The sequence below is a fragment of the Podarcis raffonei genome, chromosome 8 (assembly GCF_027172205.1).
Source record: "Podarcis raffonei isolate rPodRaf1 chromosome 8, rPodRaf1.pri, whole genome shotgun sequence".
Lineage (NCBI taxonomy): Eukaryota > Metazoa > Chordata > Lepidosauria > Squamata > Lacertidae > Podarcis > Podarcis raffonei.
In genome coordinates, this window is record NC_070609.1 from 71,769,935 (window position 1) to 71,794,196 (window position 24,262).

A 24,262-nucleotide genomic window follows, 5' to 3' on the forward strand; every position below is an offset into this window, starting at 1 on the left:
CCGCCGACCTTCTGATCAGCAAGTCCTAGGCTCTGTGGTTTAACCCACAGCACTACCCGCGTCCCACTGATGTAAAATAGAATGTCCCTATTTTCATCTGAGGAATGTTGGAGGGTATGTTGTTATCCTTGCATGGGGGGCTGAAGTGAAGAGAGTGGTAGCTACCCTAAGGTGAGAGTGGGGAAACCTCAGGACCAAGGTCAGCATGTGGCCTTCAGGCTTCTCTATCTGGCCCTTGATACACACTGCCACACACCAGTGGCGTAGCGTGGGGGGTGCAGGGGGGGCCGGCCGCACCGGGCGCAACATCTGGGGGTTAGGGTTAGGGGGCGCAAATCCACGGGTTAGGGGGCGCAAATTACTTGCCTTGCCCCGGGTGCTGACAACCCACGCTACGCCACTGCCACACACACTGCACCAATTTAGCCTTGCATCCTCCTCAAATGTTCTTGCCTGGCCTGGAATGTGTCCTTGAATTCTGATTCTTGCTTGCCTGGATGGAGGTGTGTGTGTGTAGGCCACTTTCCAAAGGTAAAATTTGCATTTGTTGCTCCGCCCATTTGTTGCTCCGCCCACCCCAGAAGGTTGCTTGGCAGAAGAAATGGCTGAAAATGTCCCCCAGACTCACGCCCTAAGATGAACCTCAGAGTTCATGGTGAAAGCAAGATGCTCCATCTCATGGAAAGTTCCAGAATCGATGGGAGGCCCAGCGCCCCCTGGTGGAAGGAGAAGAAGCCATGGAAGTTTCCTCTAGATGGTTTAGCCGTTGCCTGCTTCTTCATGGCGCCCTTATGGGGAAAATGAGATTTGGAGGACGAGAGAGAGGGGTGTGCTGGCAGGGAGACCGAGGAGCGAGAAGCGCTTAAACCCAGGCCTTGACTTGGCTGCTCCACTCCTTGGCGCAGCCGCACAGCCCGCCATCTTCGTACCACCGCCACTTCACGCCCTTGTACGTGGCCCGGGCCCAAGGCTGGAAGCACAGGAAGAGCCGGAGACGCCTGACCAGGCCGCAGTAGATGGCCATGGCCACCACGATGAGCGGAGACATGATGACGAAGCCGAGGATGATCAGGGCGGAGGAGCTGTTGTCGTCCAAGATGGTCTTGCAGTAGGAGGCTGTGGAGTGGAGCACCTGCGAGGGGGTGGAGAGAGAGCGAGTCAAAAGCTGAGGCTGACATCGTGGGAAGGGGAAAGAATCGGGACCAGTTCATTGTTACTTAGGCGGCCTATTGAATCATAGGACTGTAGAGTTGGAAGTGTTATCAGAATTCTAAGGTCTCAAATATAAATTAAACGTTCATAAATGTACAAGGCAAACGCATACGTAAGTATATAAACCACGTGTCTGAAATAGTACAGGAGAGCAATCCTGAAGCTGTTTTGACTCTCCCAGAGATTCCTCTGCAGTAAGGGAGGCAAATGGGGAAAGCCTTCCCATTGTCTTTTTGCTTGCAAATTCTGTCTTCAGGGCATATTTGTGTATGAAAGAATGGATTCAGGAACTAAACTATTAACCATCACAAAAGTATGCCCAGACTGCCTAGGTAATGCAATCAGTGACCATTATCAGGTATCCTGGCAGACAGGATTTCTGCTGTAGACCACCTCCTTCTATGATGTATGTATGATGTTTTGGGGGTTGGTCTTGGGCTACAGGGCGGGCAATTTCAAAGGTCTATATAAGGGCTTGCACACCATTGTTCTGGGTTCTCTCTTCCCTCCTGTGTGTGGTGAGTGGGGACCCTGTTGCAACAGTTCCTTGAATAAAGATCAGGCTTACTAGCTGCTTTGCTTCTCAATATATTCTGGTTGGCCTCTGTTTTCTCCTACCGATAGGGAACCCACTTAAGGACTCTATATGGGCTCTTGGATACCCCATAAGGGAAAAGGAGAAGGGTTTCTTTTTTCTTATAACAGAAGGGATCCTGAGGATCATCTAGTCCAACCCCCTGCAATGCAGGAATATGTGACCTGGATTGAACCCGCAACCTTGCACTCTCTAACCACCTTCGCTGTACTTGCTCTTTGGCACCTGCTGGAAACATTCCTGTTTAGACAAGCCTTCCCAGATGCTTATAAAGTTAAGCTAATTTCAATCTGTTTTCGTATTTTAACTTTTGAAGTGCGGCTGTGACATTTATTGATTTTACTGTTTTGTTTTTTTGTAGAGGTTTGTTCGTTGGTTGGTTTTTTGGTTTTTTGCAATCAAGCAGTGTATAAATTATACAAAACGAATAAGTAAATCATTACCACAACAAATAATGTGTGCTCCACTTCTACAACTTGCTATTGGCTACATTCATACCATACATTTAAAGCGGGGGAGGGTAGCACTTCCAACAGCCTTGGCTGTTCTGGGTTTGTTGCTTAAGACCTGAGAGGACCAGGGTTCAATTCCAGTTTGGCGTAAAAGTTAGAGTGACAGACTATGACCTGGGAAAGACCAGGGTTCGAATCCCCACTCAGCCATGAAATTCACCGGGTGACCTTGGGCCATCTCTTAGCCTAACCTACCTCACAGGGTTGTTGTGAGAATGAAATGAGGAGGAGGAGAACCACATACACCATCTTAAGCTTGGAAGAAAAATGTCGTCTATAAATAAACAAGCAAACAAACAAACAAACAAATCCCCACTCAGCCATGAGGAAATAGGGAGGAGGAGAACTATAAGCTCCTACCAGGAGATGCCAGGGGCCTTCTACATGCAAAGCAGACACTCAGCCCCTGAGCAGATAATAGTCTAATAGCCACCACTGTGCTCACCGAAAATTAATTTTCAGCCGTTCACCATTTGCAAAGCATTCATTTCACTCAGTTCTCCCCACCCTGATGTCAAAAAGGTGGTGTTATTTGTATCTGACGCCCTCTCTAGGTTAATTAATACTGAACAGATACTGTTAGAGCCAGAGGGGAGGAAAAGAAATGGAGTTTGATGTTGGAGGGGAAAGATGAGACTCAACGGATGAGCAATGATGAGGGGCAACCTGAGCTGGATGACGCTCCTCCTTCCCTCTGTGCCAACCCCATCCCTCACTTTTGCCAATGAAAAGGCAGCTTCAAGAGGTAGCGTTTATACTTGGCCAAGCAGGAAATTAGAAATGAAACAAGCTTGTAACAAACCACTGCTCCAGCTCAAAACTGATGCTCTACATACTGTGGAACTAGGGGTGTTTCTGAATATTATTTGCTGGGGACTCCAAGTGTGCTTGTGGTCTTCCCATTGAGGCATCTGGTTGGCCACAGTGATTCAAGCAAGGGATATTCCCAGCCGTACTGAAGAACCAGCGTGATGTCATGGTTAGCGTGAACTTGGGAGTCATGGGTTCATCCCACCCACCCCAACCAGGAATCTTGCTGGGTGGCAGAGAGAAGTCCACAATCAGAAACCAGAGAGGCAAGAGACCAAGAGGCAGAGATGAATCAGGCTGGTGAAGACGCCAGGGCGTTTCCCCCTCCTGCTGTGACCAGTTCCCCTCCCACCCCCCGGTATCCCAGGACCAGAAGAGGTATGAAGAGGGCAGAGGAGGGACAGAAGTCTCAGATTGCTTGGGAAGGTACCTGAGAGAGGAGGGAATTTAGGCAGCTGTCTTCAGCCTTCATAACTGTCTCCTTGAGGCAAGACCTACCGATAAGAGTCGTTGTGCTCATTAGGCTTGGCTCCCCTAAGCAGCCTTGGTTTTTTTCAATAAAGAGTTAACCTTATTTACGCCGTGTGATTTATTGCTGGCTGGCTCCCTGACAATGTCCTAATGAGGAACCACCTCTTGAAAAGGTGCAAATCAGGCCCCGTGAGGAGCATGGCCTGGGCAGGGAGGCTCAAGGGCCAGACAGAGGGCCACATTTGACCTCACCCCCAGACCTGAGGTTCACCACCCCTGCCTCAATGCTCCAGGATCCTACCACAAGCCCGCCATCATGGCGTCGAGTTTCTCAGCATGACAAACGTTCCTCGTTCAAAAAGAAAACCAGGAGGGGAAAATAAGTGAGCTTCTATGAGCCATTGCTCCTTGGGCTCATCCATCGGCTTCAATCTCATAAAGGGAAATGAAATGACAAAATGAAACTGCCTACAGATTGAGTTCCCATGTGGCTGCTCTGCCTCTTCTTCCCCTGTTGTATATTCAATCTCCAGCCTGCCAGCCTGCCCTGATAAATTGCCGAGAGAAGCTAGCAGTCATCAGATTAAAGGTTTAATTATCCATTATGTCTGCCCGGCCTGGTGACAGCTCCTCAAGCTCTTACCCAGGGAACAGGCCGGCGGGAGATGCAGGTGACAGCTCTCACCTGGATGGCTTCCCAGTTCTGCTCAAGGGGACTTGGGGGTTTCTCAAAAGGGTTTGAGAAATGTCCAGCAATGGCATTAAAGTCTCTGTGTAATAGAACACCTGCATTGCATGCAGAAGGTCTCAGGTGCAATCCCCAGCATATCCAGGTAGGGCTGGAGAATCTTCTTTCTTCCTTCTTCTTCTATCACTCGTAGCCAAGTAAGATTGTCTTCCATAAACACAGTTTTAACAATGAGTCCATAAGTGACTGAGGAGGCCTATTCTGGATCCACACGTTCTTCCACAGTGGGGACATTGGTTTCCGGATGGGAGTTGAGCACGGTGTGGATTTGCCAAGCGTGCCTTCCTCTTAGCACATTTCTCCCTTGTGTCCTGAGTTTGAGTGTCTTCAAAGCCCATGACACCTTTGGTAATGGCTGTTCTCCAACTGGCCAGTGTTTCCCAGTTCTCAGTGTTTATACTACATTTTTTTAGATTTGCCTTGAGAGAGTCTTTGAACCTCTTTTGTTGACCACCAGCATTACACTTTCCATTTTTAAGTTCGGAATAGAGTAGTTGCTTGAGAAGACGACCATCAGGCACCCGCACAACATGACCAGTCCAACAAAGTTGATGTTGAAGAATCATTGCTTTGACACTGGTGATCTTTGCTTCTTCCAGTACACTGATATTAGTTCACCTGTCTTCCCAAGTGATGTGTAAAATTTTTGGGAGACGCCGTTAATGGAATCTTTCAAGGAGTTGGAGATGGAGTTTATATGTGGTCCATGAAACCCTGGACAGCCTCAGACAGTCAGTGTAGTAGGCAATACTGAGTCTGCAAAGAGCTCCCCCCCGCCTTCAAAAGTAGAGTGTGGATATCTAACTGTTGGAGATGCAATAGGGATAATGCTTCTCTAAAACGTATGTTTTTTCATTGTCCTATATTGACAGATTTTTGGCAGGAGGTAACTGAAACCATCAACAGAACTGTACGGAACAACCTTACATTTGCAGAGCAAAATATCCTCTTGAATTACCATATTTTTCGCTCTATAAGACGCACCAGACCACAAGACACACCTAGTTTTGGGAGGAGGAAAACAAGGGGGGGGGGGAATTCTGAATCTCAGAAGCCAGAACAGCAAGAGGGATCGCTGCGCAGCAAAAGCAGTGATCCCTCTTGCTGTTCTGGCTTCTGGGATAGCTGCGCAGCCTGCATTCACTCCATAAGACGCACACACATTTCCCCTTACTTTTTAGGAGGGAAAAAGTGAGTCTTGTAGAGCAAAAAATACGGTATATACCCAGCACATGGAACCTTACAAAAGGACAATACGAGCGGACTCTCCATGCCCATACCCCAGCAGAAAGACTGATACTGATAAACTGGCAAAATAAAAATGTGGCTCCCTTCTATGATTGGATTGAAGACTTATACAAACTCGCAACATATGAACAACTTGCATGTAAACGCAGACTTGCCATGGACAAATTCAATGATATTTGGAATCCATTCTTACAAATACCGTTAATAGTTTAAGATCTGGTGAAGTACAGTAACAACCTTGTAAAATATACAGTTTTGGGGGTTCCCCACCCCCCCACCCCCCGTTTTCCTTTCTGAATGGGTTCTGTTTCTCTTTCTCTTCTTTGTTTGTGTCTCACCATGTCTGGTGCACCTATAGTTAGGTACTTTTTGAACTTTCAATAAAGATATAACCTTTTTTTAAAAAAGGAGAGTGCAGGGGGTATGTTAAGTGTTGGAGCAACATATACGTTCCCTGTTGTGCTTTTACCTGCTGTAAAACTATCCAAACCTCCAGTTTCGAGTTTGAGTTTCCAAGTAACAGTTTGAGTTTCCAAGGGGGAAAGTCAGGATACCCTGCAAGGTCAGGGCAGTGAGGAGGACACAGCACTGAGAAGGAATTGGGTGTATTTAACCTGGAGAAGACATGGCTGAGAGGCGATATGATTGCCGTCTGCAAATAATCTGAAGAGCTGTCACGTGGAAGATGGAGTGAGATTGATCTGCTGCTCTGGAGGGTGGGACCCCAACCAACAGATTCAAATGACAAGAAAGGAGATTCTGATTAAACATTAGAAAGAACTTTCTGGTGGCAAGAGCTGTTTGATAGCTGTATGAAGAAAAAACAGGCGGGGGGGGAGCTATGTGTACCACCTTGAGCTCCCTGGAAAAGAAATATAGGCTGTAAATCCATTAAGTAAATAAACATCTGATTTTCACTTCTTCATTCCATGTCTGCACCAGAAATCAATCCAGCAAATACAATCGGTGACCACCATTATTGTTCGTTCCAGTATGCAAATAGTACATAATTGATTGCACTCCCCCTCGCTGCCCATTTGCACCGTGTTTCCTTTGCAATGAGATGAATGGGGTGGAATAATGTAAAGACTACGTAATTAATCACGTGGCTTTGCTGCAGCCAACAAGGAAGTGAACAGTCGACTTTATTGGCAGAAGGCGGATTGCAGCGGAATGGAAACACTGCTCTGTGTCACGAATGGAACGGGATGCCTTTCTCCAACTACTACCACTCTGTACATTGCCTTCTGCTACTTGCTAACTGAAAGGTTTGACGTCCTGCCCATCACAGCCTGTCCGCCTTTTGTCTTGCCTGCTCTCTTTTCCCATGGCCAGCGTGCCTTCGCTTCGCCTTCGGCTGCAAATCACGCAGAGCAAAGAAACAGATGCCGGCTTTATGAGCGGCGCGTTATGACTCAGCCTGAAATTAAAACTGTCTGAGTCCAAACGCGGCTGCTTGCTGCCACTGCTGCTGCTGCTGTTTCTTTTGTCACCCAAGAGGCCAGCGAGAAATGGAAATTCTTGTCTTGTCCCAAAACAAATGAAAAAGGGCTGCAATATTTGTCCTCCTTTACTACCGCAGGAGAGGTTGCCGAATGGGCTGGCGTTGATTTGAAAGGCGTCCGCAGCGCCAGGATATTGGATGTTGCAAGGCAGGGGGAACATTCCGGAAAGGGCAGCTGAAAAGGATCAAGGGGTTGGAGCAGCCCCCTGGTGCGGAAAGGTTGCGGCGTTTGTGCCTTTTCAGCTTAGAGAGAAGGAAATGAAAACGACTTAATGGAGCCATTTCTCAAACTTTCTCCCTTTTTTGGAGCCCCTGCCCATAGGAACACAAGCAGAGCCTGCTGGGTCAGGCCAATGGCCCATTAGTCCAGCATCCTGTTCTCACAGTGGCCCACCAGAAGCCTGTGGGAAACCCAAAAGCAAAACATGAGCATTACAGCCCTCTCCCTTTCCGTTGTTTCCAGCAGCTGCTATTCAGAAGCATTTCTGCCTCCAACCGTCGAGGCGCAGATTAATAATAATAATAATAATAATAATAATAATAATAATAATGGGCATTGTTGTCTTGGAAGATGTTAGACACTGGAGAGACCTGTCAGGAGTAAGCATGGACCAATGGTACCAAATAGTATGGGAAACAGCCCTACTAGAAAAAATAACCAATAATAATAATAATAATAATAATACAGTGGTACCTCAGGTTACATACGCTTCGGGTTACATACGCTTCAGGTTACAGACTCTGCTAACCCAGAAATAGTACCTCGGGTTAAGAACTTTGCTTCAGGATGAGAACAGAAATCGTGCTCCGGCAGCACGGCGGCAGCAGGAGGCCCCATTAGCTAAAGTGGTACCTCAGGTTAAGAACACTTTCAGGTTAAGAACAGACCTCCAGGACAAATTAAGTTCTTAACCCGAGGTACCACTGTAATAATATATTATTTATACCCCGCCCATCTGGCTGGGGTTCCCCAGCCACTCTGGGCAGCTTCCAACAGAATATTAAAATACAATAACCTATTAAACATTAAAAGCTTCCCTAAACAGGGCCGCCTTCAGATGGTCTTCTAAAAGCCTGGTAGTTGTTTTTCTCTTTGACATCTGGTGGGAGGGCGTTCCACAGGGTGGGTGCCACTACCGAGAAGGCCCTCTGCCTGGTTCCCTGTAACTTGGCTTCTCGCAGCGAGGGAAGGTGGAGGGTGAAGATGCAGTATACCTTCAGATATACTGGATCGAGGCCGTTTAGGACTTTAAAGGTCAGCACCAACACTTTGAATTGTGCTCGGAAACGTCAGAGCCCGTCAGAGTTGACAACACTTGCTCGATGGACCACGAGTCCATCAAGGCAGCTTTCAATGTTCTCTTACTGATGCCACGACGTCTAATGAGAACTATTTTCCACTGCGTGTTTGAGAAACGGACGTTGAGGCCATTCATCGTGGGAAGAGGTTTCGTCAACAGCTATGATGAGCTGCCCTTGCTAGACAGGGAAAAGGATGAAAGCCATCAGCCAAAAGGGAGCCCTTTTCAAAAAGCCAAGTGGTGATGACTGCTTTCCCCCTTGTTAGCTGCGCCGGGCAGGATCAAAGAACAAAAAGCCAAACTGAAATGCGAAAGGGCAAGCTAGCATCCTTAAGAGTAGACAGCCATGACCCGCTTCAGAAGAACTCCCCTTGAGACTCTGAATTCTGCATCAAAGCTAGATTTGATTGATAGGTAGGAGCAGCAGGGCAAACTCCTCGAAAGTCTGCCCCCAGCTGGTGAGAAGGGGCAGCGCTTCAGCGACACTTTACTAATGATGCAAATTCATAACCAGTGGCAGATTTGGCCCAAATGCCTATTTTGCATCGTGTTTCCTCGTGTTTCCGATGCTTCTTTCCTCAGCTAACCTGCACCAACAGTTTCTTGGTGGCTCCGGTCAATTCCTCTGTTACTTGTTGGTTTTATTCAGGGGTGCCAACTCGATCACAAGACGTAGCACCTGGCCTCAGATATTTTATTGGGCGGGATGAGAGTGTTGCAGCACTGGGAGATTGCAAAAACTGACCCCCAAAAGCAGCAGCGCGCAGCTGGATTTTCCCTGGCTTCTCCTGAGGAGACTCCTCTTGAGAAAATGTCTCAGCAGCTAAACCTCTGCACAAACTGTGAGCTTTTCTGGAAATCCGGGGGGGGGGGAGGAATGGGTTTGAGGCATGACTTGGTTAGATAGGTTGCTGGGGGGTAGCAGGTGAGATATAAGGCCCTAATAAGAGCTGTATCTAGTCCATCTAGTCCAGCATTGTGTTCTCACAGTGACCAAGCAGATTAATTAATTAATTTGTTTGCTTGCTTATTGCATTTACATCCCACCTTTTCCTCCAAGGAGCTCAATGTGGTGTACATGCTTTCCCCCACTCTCCTTATTTAATCCCATAATAACCCTGTGAGGTAGGTTAGACTGAGAGGCTTTTATCAGGTCACCCAGTGAGCTTCCTGGCTGAGTGGGGATTTGAACCCTGTTCTCACAAGTCCTGGTCTGGCATTCTAACCGCTGTGCCACCTTGGCTCTCATTGGCTCTCAGTGTAAATTTCCATTTGCATACCAGACTGCTTTCCACACTACGCTCACAAACGCCTTCTCTGTTCTCTGTCCTGGCGAGCAAGAGGCATTGTGGGGGTTTAAAGGCATATTCCACTCAGGCCAAAACACTCAGGGAGGGTATGAAACAGAGCCAGTGAGGGGTGAGGCCGGGGGACAGTTCTGAGGTCAAAGAAGACAGCTCCGAAAGTGTGATTGCGTATAACATGGGTAGGCAAACTAAGGCCCGGGGGCTAGATCCGGCCCAATCGCCTTCTCAATCCAGCCGGCGGACGGTCCAGGAATCAACGTGTTTTTATATGAGTAGAATGTGTCCTTTTATTTAAAATGCATCTCTGGGTCATTTGTGGGGCATAGGAATTCGTTCATATTTTTTTTCAAAATATAGTCCGGCCCCCCACAAGGTCTGAGGGACAGTGGACCGGCCCCCTGCTGAAAAAGTTTGCTGACCCCTGGCTACCCCAATAACATCATGAGCACAAGCCACCCCAAAGGTGCAACAGGTATGCTTTGTGTGGGGCTGTGGTAGAACTATAGAATTATAGGGGAAGTTTTTAATGTGTGACATTTTAATGGATTTATAATCTTTGTTGGAAGCTGCCCAGAGTGGCTGGGGAAACCCAGCCAGATGGGCGGGGTACAAATAATAAATTATTATTTATTATTATTATTATTATTATTATTATTATTATTATTATTATGAGCATCATCTAGTCCAACCCCCTGCAACGCAGGAGACTCAGCTAAAGCATCCAACACAGATGGCCACCCAACTTCTGCTGCTTGTATCCATGCCAGAAGATGCAAATAGTGCAGGATGTAGGGGCCACACTGGTCCCAGGAGCAGGCTACTGGTGGCATATTACTTCTCTGCTGGTCATCACTTTGGGCAGGTTCAAGTTTCTTGTGTTAATCACAAAGCCTGGAACAACTTGGGGCCAACGACCACCTGATTCTTTATTCTCCACCTTGGTCATTGAGATCCTCTGACTCCCAAGACTCCCAAGGTTCAGTCGGCCTTTACCAGTGTGGAAAGCGTTGCCCTGTGGAACTCCCTGCCAGTTGAAGCTGGGCAAGAACAATCCTTGCCTTACCTTTTCGCTTCTCTAGGAAAACTGTGTTACTCAGGCAGGACTTTGAAATGTGACTTCCGCTTTCCCTCCAACCAGCTTTTAATTGATTTTTTTTTTAAATGATCTTCCTGTAATTTTGCACGTTCTATGCTGTCTCGCTGTATTTTTCCTGAACAGCGTGGTCTATAAATATCTAAATAATGAAATGAAATGAAAAGGGTCTGGAAAGGCGGCCAGAACAAAAAAAGGACAGATGAGGAGAGAAGGCGGCCTTGCAGGCATCGTGACTGATTCCTTTTCAGGCCTGCCTACTTTAGCCATTAGTCCAGCGAAAGGATCTGCTCATCAGGCAGAGCCTAATGCAGGAAGAGAGGAAAGTGTTCTCCTTCTTCGCCACCCTCGGCTTTGAAAATGGCCCAGAAAAAAAGAAAAGCCTGAAAGCACATAGAGAGAACATTATTTAGTGGACAAAAGCAAAGGTTTGGATAACCCTTTTCGAGCAGGCTGGTCTGTTAGAGAGAGAACCAGGCAGGCTTTGAGAGCAGAGCTGCTAAATGGAGAGGGGGCATTTGTTGACGCCCCGCCCCCCGACCTTGCTAAAGTGGTCGGTGGCTTTTTTAAAAATAAAAAGGAGAAGAAAAACTCAGCAACAGGCAAGCCTAAAGAAAAGAAACCAGCAGTTCCCAAACATTTGGAGGCCACTGACCCCTTGGCTCCATAAACTCATCTCCAGTCAATGCCCCCTACCCAATAAAAAGGGATTATTCAGAATAACAGTTTGCACGGCCCACTAAGGAGCTAGGAGACAAGGGACAAGGAAGAATGAGCAAAGGGGGGAACTGTCATTTGGAGCTTGGGGGAGGCAAATCCAGAAATCAGGACCAAATATTAGATCTAAAGGACGCAGCAGAGCTAGGAAGACTACCCAGTCCAAATAAAAGGTAAGGGGACCCCTGACCATTAGGTCCAGTCGTGGCTGACTCTGGGGTTGTGGCGCTCATCTCGCTTTATTGGCCGAGGGAGCCGGCGTACAGCTTCCGGGTCATGTGGCCAGCATGACTAAGCAGCTTCTGGCGAACCAGAGTAGCGCACGGAAACGCCGTTTACCTTCCCGCTGGAGCGGTACCTATTTATCTACTTGCACTTTGAGGTGCTTTCGAAATGCTAGGTTGGCAGGAGCAGGGACCGAGCAATGGGAGCTCACCCCGTCACGGGGATTCGAACCACCGACCTTCTGATCGGCAAATCCTAGGCTTTGTGGTTTAACCCACAGCACCACCCACATCCCACAAATACGTGGCCTTTAATGGTCCTTTCCAAGGTGCAATCCCTGTCTGAAACCCTGCAGAGTTTCTATCAGTCGGTGCAGACAATACTGAGCTACACAGACCCCCTGGTTTGACTTTGTATAAGGCAGCTTCCTATTTCCCCAAAACACCATGCCTTTTCTTCTCCAGCAAGTTGCTCCAGCCCTCCATAACATTTCTCCACACCTTTCTGGCTGCTTAACAATAGGCTTTCGGGATGTGCTGAGATGGTGGATGGGGAGATCTCCTGCATGACAGGTAATTAGGACCTATAAAATCTTGGAGAGCTTCCTTGTTCCTTGGAACACTGACAGTAAACAACCCCAATGAGGTAGGCGGTCTTGCTCCTCTGTGGCTGAGAAAATGTCAGCGCTAACAAATATCCGGAAGGAGGAAGCTAAAAAAATAAAATAAAAGGGGGGGAGTGAGGGACACAGAGACTGTGCAGATTGAAACAGCATCGAGCTATTCCCTTACTCTTTTGAGGGAAGAGAGAGGGAGCTGTGTTTAGAAGTGCTAATTGTGTTTGGAGGGAGGTATGGCATCCCGTTGTTCTTTCCACCCACTTTTCCTGCAGGTCAAAGAGGCACAGCAGGTTCTTAAAACAGCTGACAAACCTGACAAACCTGTTCAGCCAAAGGCAAAAGTATGAAAGTTCTGCAGGGAAGGGGAAAGGGAAATTAAACTTGCCATCATCAACAAATCTCTCTTTCTCTCTCGAGACATAAAACATGGGTAGGGAAATAAGGTCCCAGGGCCGGATCCAGCCCAATTGCTTTCTCAATCCAGCCCGTGGACGGCCCAGGAATCAGTTTGTTTTTACATGAGTAGAATGTGTCCTTTTATTTAAAATGCATCTCTGGGTTATTTGTGGGGCATAGGAATTTGTTCATTTTTTTCCCTTCAAAATATAATCCGGCCCCCCACAAGGTCTGAAGGACAGTGGACCGGCCCCTTGCTGAAAAAGTTTGCTGACCCCTGCATAAATAGATTTGGTAGGTAGGTAGGTAGGTAGGTAGGTGGAAAGCTAGATAGATAGCAGACCCTCCAAATGTCCCTATTTTCCAGGGATGTCCCTGATTTAGAGACGACGTCCCAGTTTCTGATCTGATGCCGGAATGTCCCTCTTTTCCTTAGGACGTCTCTATTTTCATTGGAGAAATGTTGGAGGGTATGGAGCTATCCGATCCCCGAGCCTTCTGAAGGCAATCCTGGATAGGGATTTACGTTCTTATCTATGTTGGAAGCTGCCCAGAGTGGCTGGGGCAACCCAGTAAGATGTGTGGGTACTTATGGGTACTCAGTACTGGCACCTTTTTCTTCTTAAAAAACCAAAGCACTGATGATGGGCTGCTGCCAGGACAAACTAGATTTTAATTGCTGGTTCTAAATGTGTTCTATGTATTTTATTCATTCTTTCTCACTAGTTTGCTCCTATTACTTTGTATTGTTGTTTTTCAAGGTTGTAAGCTGCCTTAAAGCCCACATTAGGAGACAGGTGCTCTCGCGCTCTCTCTCTCTCTCTCTCTCTCTCTCTCTCTCTCTCTCTCTCTCTCTGGTTATCCACACAAACACACACACACACACACACGGGCGGAATTTAGGTTTGATGAGGCCCTGAGCTACTGAAGTTAATGGGGCCCTTTATATGTCCAGCTGTCCTTTGTCAACAACAAATTGTCACTGGTTTTTGGTGTTGAATATATCCTATTTGGTAATTTATGGACCTAATAGGTATCTAAAGCCATTTGCCACTGTTGCTGTATGTAGGTTTTATTTTATTTATTTTTTATCTTATATTTTGGAAATATACATCCAGGTTTTTTTCCTTTAATTTTTTTTGGGGGGGCCCAAGTGAGTGGGGCCCTAAGATATAGCTTGTTTAGCTTATACATAAATCCAGCACGCACGCACACACACACACACACACACACACACACACACACACACAGGGCAGGAACCAATATGGCCCCCAAGCCTCTCTGTTTGGCACTCAGGACTCTTCCACATCGCACAGCTCAGTGGTAAAGTATTTGCTTCCCATGTGGCAGGACCCAGTTCCATCCCAGGAACTCCAGACAGGCATGGGAATGTTCCCTGCTTGGAATCCTGGACATACCAGTCAGCATGGACGCTACTGAGCTAGATACCATACCCTCCAACATTTCTCCAATGAAAATAGTAAAGGTAAAGGGACCCCTGACCATTAGGTCCAGTCGTGGCCGACTCTGGGGTTGTGGTGGCTTCCAGGTGATGTGGCCAGCATGACTAAGCCGCTTCTGGCGAACCAGAGCAGCGCACGGAAACGCCGTTTACCTTCCCGCTGGAGCAGTACCTATTTATCTACTTGCACTTTGACGTGCTTTTGAACTGCTAGGTGGGCAGAAGCAGGAACCGAGCAATGGGAGCTCACCCTGTTGCGGGGATTCGAACCGCCGATCTTCTGATTGGCAAGTCCTAGGCTCTGTGGTTTAACCCACAGCGCCACCCACATCCCAAAGAAAATAGGGATGTCTTATTATTATTATTATTATTATTATTATTATTATTCCATGCCCATATTACTGGATTGCCACAGCCATTCTGGGTGGCTTCCAACATATATAAAAACCTAATGAAACTATTCAGGGTTGCCTTCAGATGTCTCCCAAAGGTTGTATAGTTACTTATCTCCATAGCTGTCAACTTTACCCTTTTCTTGCGAGGAATCCTATTCAGAATAAGGGAATTTCCCTTTAAAAAAGGGAAACGTTGACAGCTATACTTATCTCCTTGGCTCGATGGGACGTCCTAAGGAAAAGTGGGACATTCCGGGATCAAATCAGAAACCGGGATGGCTTCTGTAAATCCAGGACTGTCCCTGGAAAATAGTAAGACGGAGGGTCTGAGATACTGCAGTATACAACAGCTTCCTATGTTCGTATATCTTCAGGGAAGGGCCATAGCTCAGTGACAGAGCATTTGCTTTGCATGTAGAAGGTTGCAGGTTCAATCCCCGGCCTCTCCAGGTATGGCTGGGAGTGTCCCATATTTGAAGATGCCAATTCTGAATAAGGCAGATTCTCATGTTCCAATGGAACTGAATCAGGGAAATAGAGATCTCCCTTTGTAAACCTCATGTAGAATCAGAAATGGCTGGTTTGGTTAAGGTAAGGAAATTTCCACTCGCGTGGAAAACAAGCAACGCATGCAGACCCTTCTCCGCAGGGACTGATTGCTGCAAAACCCATCTCATTTGTTCATTTTATTAGCCAGCGACTCTCTTGGATGCCCAATTGAGCAAGCTGCCTCCTCAATGATGGCAAAGCCATCTCAAGCAAACAACCACAACCGTCTCCCAGGCGAGGGCTCGATCAGCAGCAGCAATCAATGCGCAATTAATCTCCCGATCAACAAATTGTAGGAGAGCCTGCTTTTCGAGCTGTACGGGGCCACACAAATGGCTTTGCCTTATACCCCCCCCCTTGATCCCAGGGTTTGATCACGAAACAAAACCGCACACCAAGGCCATTTGAACGCCTTCGTTCGTGCACTTTATTTACGGTAAGTTAGTGCCTCGAAGCTGCTTCAGCGCAGACGCTCTTAAATCAGTTCAAGAGTAACCGAAAAGATAAAAGGAGAAAGGAAGCCTTTAATCATTGAAGAGCTGAGGGCAGCTCCAGAGGCTTGAGGATTTGTGGGTGGGTGAGAGGCTGGAAGAGGACCCCAGTTTTGCCAGCACAGTCACGCTGCAAAGGGCACCTGAAGGAGGGGAAAGCTGGAACAGAGACCTCCCAGAGCCAGTGAAGGGTGTGGCTAATAAGAAGAAGAAGAAGTTTTTTGTACCCAGTCCATCTGACTGGGAGTCAGGCTTCAGGGAATCAGCTCTCTCCCCGCCCCCTTTGGCAGTAGATAAGCAGAACAAAGAGGAAGGAGTCTTCTTACCAGTTAGAAACTTTAATGATCAAAGTGAGAGAACAAAGAATCCATTCCTTGGAATGAAGGTGCTCCCAATTAAGGGTTACACCCACTTCCTCCCTAGTCACCTACATCACTACCGCGTCTTGTAACCTGATCTTGCAACCACTGTGCTTTCTAGGCTGCCACCTTCTCTGGCCTTCTTGACCTTGGGCTGAGCAGATGAATACTTTACAGAGACAGTGAATCTGTTAACCCTCTCTCTCCCAGTTCTCCTCCTCCTAGCTGTTCCCCGTCCAGTACTTCCCAGCTTCTGCCTTCTGAACTATGTCCCTCTGCAAACCGCTGTTCCAAATCTATACTGTCCTCCTGCTCCTGGGAAGATTCAGGATCCTGATCAGGAGCAGGGGGGGAGGGGGAGTCACACCCCCCATTCCTCCTCAGTGCAGCTCTCCTCAGCACAGTCCCTGACACTGGGCTGCGCCAGCCACCCTGGGTGGCTTCCAACAGAATATACACAAACACAACAGAGCATCACACATTAAAAGCTTCCCGATACAGGGCTGCCTTCAGATTTCTATGGAAGGTCTTATAACATTTATCGCTTTGACATCAGATGGGAGGGTGTTCCAAAGCTTGGGGGCCACTGCCGAGAAGGCCCTCTGCCTGGTTCCCTGTAACCTCCCTTCTCGCAGTGAGGGAACCGCCAAAAGGCCTAGAGAGAAGGGAGGGGCCTGGGGGAGAATCCCAGGGGCCAGAGAGAGAGAAATAAATTGGAGGGCCACATTTGTAGAGGAGCCTGATGTTCCCCCGCAACTGTTGTACAAGGGGTGGGGAATCTGAGAACTATCAAAACTTGAGTCGGCAAGCGCAAGCTCCTCAGCAGCCCCAGGCAGAATGATGAAGGGAGAAACGAAGCCAAATATTCTCAGCTCTCCCCTTAACGGAAGAATCAGAGAGCAGTGCATCCATGCACAGCCCATGTGCGGAATACCTAATGAGAACAAAATTAGTTTGTCAATTTGAATAAATTGCAGGTTGTCCAGCGGAGGCTGGGAAGGGAGCCCGCACAGCGCTCTGGGATCCGCGGCTGTAGGGTGGATTCTGTTTCTACGGTTGCTGCCGGTGGTCGGATACCCCACCCCCCAAACACACACCCTCTTCCTTTCTCTGTTTAATTGAATAGACGAATTGCAGAGGCCGCGTCTAGCAGGGAGCAGCCTTAATTAAAATGAAATTAAAGAGATTTCAGCCTGCGTGAAGGCAAGCGCAGACAAAAGCAGGAGAGCAGGAGAGCTGTTGGCAAAAGTGGGGAGGGAATCGAGGGTGGCGAGGAAATGGAGAGAAATATTGTGACAATAAAATAAAAAACTGCGGTGAGTAATCAGCGCTGGAAAGGATCCTCTGTCAGCCGAGACGTTACTGTATTTATCCAGATTGTCACAGAGGTTTGGTAATTACTGCAAAGGTATTTTCGTGGGCTTTTTTTTTAAAAAAAAAAGAATGCATAATAATTTGCTTTCCTCCCCACATCTCCTGGCTCCAACTTTCACGCTTGCTTTTCTTAAATCTGCAGCAGGAGTAGGGACACTTTGGCCCTCGGGATGTTGTTGAACTACAACTCTCATCTGACCCAGCAAGCATGATGTTGGGAGTTGATGGCTATGCACTTGCTTCACGGTTGGAGGCAGTAACGCTTCTGAATTCCAGTTGCTGGAAACTGCAGGAGGGGAGAGTTGCCGTTGTGCTCAGGGCCTGTTTGTGGGCTTCCCAGAAGCATCTGCTTGGCCACTGCAAGAAGAGTGTGCTGAACTCAATGGGCCTTTGGCGTGATCTACACTTGAAGGAGCGTCTTGACTCCCATCATTCTGCCTGGACACTGAGGTCCAGCTCCGAGGGCCATCTGGTGGTTCCCTCACTGTGAGAAGCCAAGTTACAGGGAATCCATCAGAGGGCCTTCTCGGTAGTGGCTCCCACCCTGTGGAATGCCCTCCCTTCAGATGTCAAGGAAATAAACAACTTTCTGACTTTTAGAAGATATCTGAAGGCAGCCCTGTTTAGGGAAGTTTTGAATGTTTGATGTTTTATCGTGTTTTTTATATTCTGTTGGGAGCTGCCCAGAGTGGCTGGGGAAACCCAGCCAGATGGGCAGGGTATAAATAACTTATTATTATTATTATTATTATTATTATTATTATGGCTCTTCTCATGTTAAAGGATTCTGGAGAGTATTCAAGGATAAACGCCGTACCCCAACACATGCATCCTAGACCATGACATGATAGACGTTTATAAGATTATGCATGTCATGGAGAACATAGATCGGGGAAAGCTTTTCTCCCTAGAACTCATAGACTCCCTAGCACGTTAGATTTCAGGGCAAACAGAAGAAAGGACTTTGTCACGTAGTGCGTAGTTAAGCTATGGAATTCGCTTCCCCCAGGAAGCAGTGAAGGGCCACCAACCTGGATGGCTTTAAAGGAGGACTGGACAACTTTAAAGCTATTATCAGTGGCTACTGGCCATTATGGCTATTCTCTGCCTGCTCAGTTGGAGGCTTCTGAATACTAGATTCTGGAAAGCTCAGGAGTGGAGAGGACCCTTGTGTTTGGGTCCTGCTGGAGGGTTTCTCATCAGGACATCTGTTTGGCTACTGTGAGAACACGATGCTGGATTAGATGGCCCATTGACCTGATTCAACAGGCTCTTTTTGTGTCCATTAATTTTTCCAACTCTACTCTTCGTTTGATACAGCCCAGTGGGGATTTACTTCCGAATCAACATGCATAGGACGGCACTGATTTGGTGTGTTTACTAATGCTTTCCTGGGCCCTGATGATTTCAGTGGCATTATTCACCAATAAAAGGGGAATCCTGCTCAGCATAAGGATGGACCAATCTATCCATTTCCGTTTCTCATTTTCCCAGCCTTAAATTAGTTCATCAGATTTTTGCATCAGTTTGCAATTAATAAAACAAAAAGTCCTTGTGAAAGTTCACCTGTGTTTAGTGGCTCTAAAATGAGAACGGAGCCAAATTTTTGTGCGTGAGTGCACACACCCTTCTTCTTGGCCAAGTTTCAGCTTCTCACACCCCATCTAAACCAGAGCTTTAGTCCAGCCAGGTTTCTGCAACCTAATGAACTGCTAGAAGAGTGTGAAGCCACAGAGTGAGAAATGTCAAAGCCATATCCTGAGAAAGGTACTGGCAAATTGGCGCTGTCCATTGCTAGCTGGTGCTGAAAATTTGGAGTGGCGTTGGCTTTTTTCCAGAGCTCTGACCATGAAAGCTACTTCATAAGCCCATTGGTTTCCAATGGAGACTGGCCCCTTAGTATGGCTAACTGATCCACCAACCTCAGTCTGTCCTCGGCCAGCCCCCATTTGCTCGCCTTCTTACTTGTATCCAGACCAAGACGGTGGTGTTTGACCTCCTTAGTTTCAATGTTGCCTTGAGCAGATGAAGAACTAGAATGAGTTGCCTCTGCATATTAATGGCTCTGACTCAGCCAATCATTGGCTCTGGCTCCACCCACTGTTTGGGCTCCCTGCACTCTGCCCTGCCAGCCCACAATGGGCCCCAGCCAATGTTTTCTATATTATTTATTATCATCGTTATTTATTAAATTCATATATGGCCCTTCATCCAAAAATCACAGGGTGGTTTACAGCATAAACATACAAAATGACACATATAATGATATGTTAACACAATGAAATTCGACACACTGGAAACCAAGCCATATGAGGAAGGGTTGAAGGAGTTGGTTATGTTTAGCCTGGAGAAGTCTGAGAGGTGATATGATAGCCATCTTCAAGTATCTCAAGGGCTGCCAAATGGAGTGTGGAACAAGCTTGTTTTCTACTGCTCCGGAGGGTAGGAACCAAACCAATGGATTTCAAGTAACAGGAAAGGAGATTCCAACTAAATATTAGGAGGAACTTTCTGAAAGCAAGAGCTGTCTTCCGAGCTATCCCATCCCAGTGGAATGGGATAGCTTGGAAGGTGAGGGACTCTCCTTCTTTGAAGGGACGTTGTAAAGCAGAGGTTGGATGACCACATTCCCTTCTGGAAGATTTCCAAGGGCCACATGGCAGTGGTGGGCAGGGCCAGGGGCAAAAGTGGGCAGAGGCACAAATATAACTTTTATCTTTGCCATTTCAGCATACACTAACACACCCCTCTCTAGCCTCCATCCAGGCAAGCAGAAGGCTTTATCAAGGTCCAGCCTGGCAGGGCTGATGGGGTGTGTGGCTTGGGGAGCATTCCAGGGGCCAGCTGGAGAGGCCTGGAGGGCCACACTTGACCCCCCCAGGCCTGAAGTTCCCTATTCCTGTTTTAAGAAGCACTGCCTCCGAGCATGTTGTAGGCAAGGGAGGAGGCCAATTCCATCAATGCTGCCTTCTCCATGATCGATACGTCTCTATGATGTCTCCCATTACCCAACATGTTCTTCCTAAACTAAAACAGTGTCATGCTAAACTGAAAGCACAAAAAAAGTTTTACAGAAGATATTATACAAGACCAGCCATAACCTGCCAATACAAGGAAAATGAAACCACCACCACCACCGTCATCATCATCATTATAATGCCCTATACCCGGGGGTCTCAGAGTGGTTCACAGAATAAATTCAAGATATAAAACCACAAAATACCTAATAAAAATAAAAACAGCAACTCAATACCCGCCCCCCGAAAAAAACACATTTTAAAAGGGCATAGGATGTAAATCGGATCAACCAAAGGCCTGGTTAAAGAGGAACATTTTTGCCTGGTGCCTAAAGGTGTATAATGAAGGCGCCAGGCAAACTTCCCTGGGGAGAGCATTCCACAGATGGGGAGCCACTGCAGAAAAGGCCCCGTTCTCGTGTTGCCACCCTCTGGACCTCTCAAGGAGGAGGCACATGCAGAAGGACCTCAGAAGATGATCTCAGGGTCTGGGTAGGTTCATACGGAAAGAGGTGGTCTTTTCCCCCACCATTATGTTATTGGACTACAGCTTCCATCAGCTGTAGCCACTATAGCCAGTGAGTAGAGGGTGATGGGATTTGTAGTCCACAAACCTCTGGTGGGGCCAAGTTGCTGCCACTTTGGGGAGTAAGGTATGTGGCCTCCCACTATCTCTGGAGCCTCTTTGTTTGAATGCAAAGACTCATCCTGGGAACATGTGAAAGAATAACGCAGACTATGGGGCATCTGGGAGTGTGCAGAGGTGACATCTTTCATCATTTAGTAATCACGTCCTGCCCGCTTCATCCATCCTTTTATAAATGTATAGGTAAAGTTAGTGCAAGAAAATACCACTCTAGGAAAAAATGCTTTGAGAACTCTACAATCTTATCAGCCATTCTAAGAACAGTTGGCCAGGGGTGGGAAATCTGTGCCTCTCAGATTACATCTCCCATCAGCCCCAAACGGCAGAGCCCATGGTATGGGATGATGGGAGTTGTAGTCCAGCTATTAAAGTAAAGGTAAAGGACCCCTGGACGGTTAAGTCCAGTCAAAGGCGACTATGGGGTTGCAGTGCTCATCTTGGTTTCAGGCCGAGGGTGCCAGCATTTGTCCACAGACAGCTTTCCAGGTTATGTGGCCAGCATGACTAAACCGGTTCTGGCACAACAGAGCACCGTGACAGAAACCAGAGCGCTTGCAAATGCCACTTACCTTCCTGCCACAGCAGTACCTATTTATCTACTTGCACTGGCATGCTTTCAAACTACTAGATTGGCAGGAGCTGGGACAGAGCAATGGGAGCTCAACCCGTTGCGGGGATTTGAACCGCTGACCTTCCAATCAGCAGACCCAAAAGGCTCAGTGGTTTAGACCACAGTGCCACGTGCATCCCTAGTCCAGCTATATGGGGCAGGGGAGGACCACGTTGCCTAACCCTCTGAAGCAAGGTAAGGGATTGGGCTTCCTAACCAGAAGCATCTGCAAGTCACATGCCACTTACCCGGGAATGGCACTGGAACCCAAAGTAGACCACCACGATGGTGGGCAGGAGCACGATGGCAAAGATGGCGGCCATCAAGAGGAAGTTCAAGAGGAAGGCCAAAGAGTTCATTGCTGCCACCAGGCATGTCCAGGCCCAGCAGCCGCAGGTGCTACGGCGCTCCATGGGCAGCAGCTGATCATCCATGTTGTAAGGCGGAAGTCCCTTGATCATCCGCGATGTGTCAGACAGGCTGTCCATGTCATAGTCATCCATCTCCTGATCAGACATTATTGAAGGGATCAAACAGGGCTTCCAGCCACTGGAAAATCTCTCTTTTCAAAAAATCCCCCTGCTCTTTTCTGCCCTGGAATGCCTTTGGAACAGAGAAAGCTAATGTACGCTTCTCAAAAGAATCTGTGTAGGCTTCTTTGCAGGATCTGGCTGACTTCTGCTGGATTTGATGGGCTTTGACCCAGCAATGCTGCACTTCTACGCAATTGGTCATTAAATGGAATGGGGTGGAGAAGACCTACCAAGATTCCTGGTGGACGTTTCCAATGTCTGGTTGTCCCCCAGCCTCCTTCTCACAGAAGTTGATCTTCGCCCTGGGCTTTGTCCAGATCTTCTGTTCCAGCAGAGATGCTCTAGCTGGAAGTTTGGGAAGAGAAGCCACACAGTTGAACGTGGGTTGTTGCAGGCATGCTTTCCGCTGTGATGTCTTGTTCTACAGGAGTCCCTGCCCTGTTCTGGGACAACCCATGATGCTCAAATCACCTTCCACACAGCCTCTTCAGAAGGAGCGATCTAGCAGTCACCTTTGCGAGAATCAATCTTTGGACTTCGAATCATTCCTCCTCTCTCTCTCTCTCTTCTGCAGTTCTGGAAGGCAGAATTTCTCTCTGCCCAAAGTTTTCTCTTTCTTTCCAAAATCCCCCAGAAACATCAGCAGACCAGATTCTTTGCTTTGTTCAAGGATCCCAGGGATGCACAGCAGTGAGCGCAGAAGGACAGATCCTGAGTTGAATAGGAGGGTGCTGCATCTCCCTGGCTTTAGTCTACATCAGATGCTTCCTCGCTGTTAGCCAGCTCCGATCGCTGTGCAGTGCTTCAGGGTTTGCAGGCAGTTTCATTGACTCTCTCGCTCTCCCCCGACATTAGCCAATCATTGGCAAGAGCTGCTCCTCAACCCCCCCTCCCCTCCCCTATCAGCACCACTTACTAAACACAGTGCCATCAAACCAGGCCATTATGAACTCAAGTATACATATTGCAGAAAGAAAATAAATAGACCAGCATTTCATTTTCATTTCACTTTTAATTTGCATGCTGCCTTTCCATGTTGCTGTACACAAGGCAGCGTACGAGCTGTTGAAGCCGCAAAATATACAAAGGTCACACGTCTGATAACAATCCAATCCAAAGCAAATAAGTCACGTGGCTTTAAAATAAACGCACATCAAATAAAGCAACATTCAACAATTCATTTCAAATATAATATTGCACAAGAACATTAACTCTCAAAATACCAGCAAATAAGAAACAGAAATTCACCCTCGACGATTACAACAATTACTAGACTGTAATCAATGAAAATAACAACAAAATCACAAGACCTAAAAGACCACAGCACATAAAAGATCATGTAAAAAAATTGAGCTGAGCAACCAAGTCACACAGCTTATAAAATTACAAAATGCGCTTGCATAACTGGTCAGTTATGTTTGCCTTAACACCAGCTTGCCTTAACAGTAAGAATAATCCAACAATCCAAATTTAAACTATTATTACTACTACTATTTTTACTGTTAGAATTTATTTGCTGCCTTTCATGTCAAGAAGAAATATCACAGCAGTTCACAAACAAATAAAAGCCAACTAACAAGGGTAAAATCAGTTCTGAAAATACAGCTACCCGTAAATAAAAGATCTAGTAAAATAAACTACTTTACAACTTCCATAATTAAAACCTGTCCATTAAAAAACAGTGTAACAGTTAACAGACAAAGTAGGAGACAGAATAGTGGAACGGTTGAGCAGGGAGGGACCCAAATCGAGTTCAACTCCCTGCAATGCAGGAATCACAGCTAAAGATTCAAGTCAGGAGAGAAGGAAATAAGCAGGTGTGTCTTTAAGGGCCGGTGGAATGCCAATACTGATGAGGCTGTTTTCATTTCAGCTGGGAGGGCTTTCCACAGCAATGATGCCACCAATGAAAGAGTTACCAAGTCATCATCAGGCTGTGGCAAAACGAACTGAGTGCCAGGTGGGTATCCAAATAGATATCCAAATGAAATTGATTATAAGATAGAATTGAGTGTTTTTGCCTGGCTGGAATGTGTCCTTGAACTCTGATAATAATTCTGGCTTGACT

At 47.1% G+C, this 24,262-nt stretch overlaps 1 protein-coding gene across 1 annotated transcript; it reads right to left on the reverse strand.

Annotated features, from left to right (window-relative positions):
• Positions 1 to 404: 404 nt before the first annotated feature.
• Positions 405 to 22,275, reverse strand: TMEM88B (transmembrane protein 88B). The gene is made up of 2 exons (XM_053400744.1): positions 21,910 to 22,275; positions 405 to 1,132 (listed from the first exon to the last, which is right to left on the reverse strand). Exons 1-2 carry the CDS (start codon positions 22,177 to 22,179, stop codon positions 863 to 865), a joined length of 540 nt encoding a protein of 179 aa, XP_053256719.1. The 5' UTR covers positions 22,180 to 22,275; the 3' UTR covers positions 405 to 862.
• Between the last annotated feature and the right edge of the window lie 1,987 nt (positions 22,276 to 24,262).

What these genes read in the sequence shown, in the direction of transcription:
- TMEM88B (XM_053400744.1), bottom strand. Translation starts at nt 22,179, where the DNA reads ATGTCTGATCAGGAGATGGATGACTATGACATGGACAGCCTGTCTGAC. An exon ending in GGTTCCAGTGCCATTCCCGG is followed by an intron (nt 1,133 to 21,909) that starts GTAAGTGGCATG and finishes ACCCCCTCGCAG; the next exon opens with GTGCTCCACTCCACAGCCTC.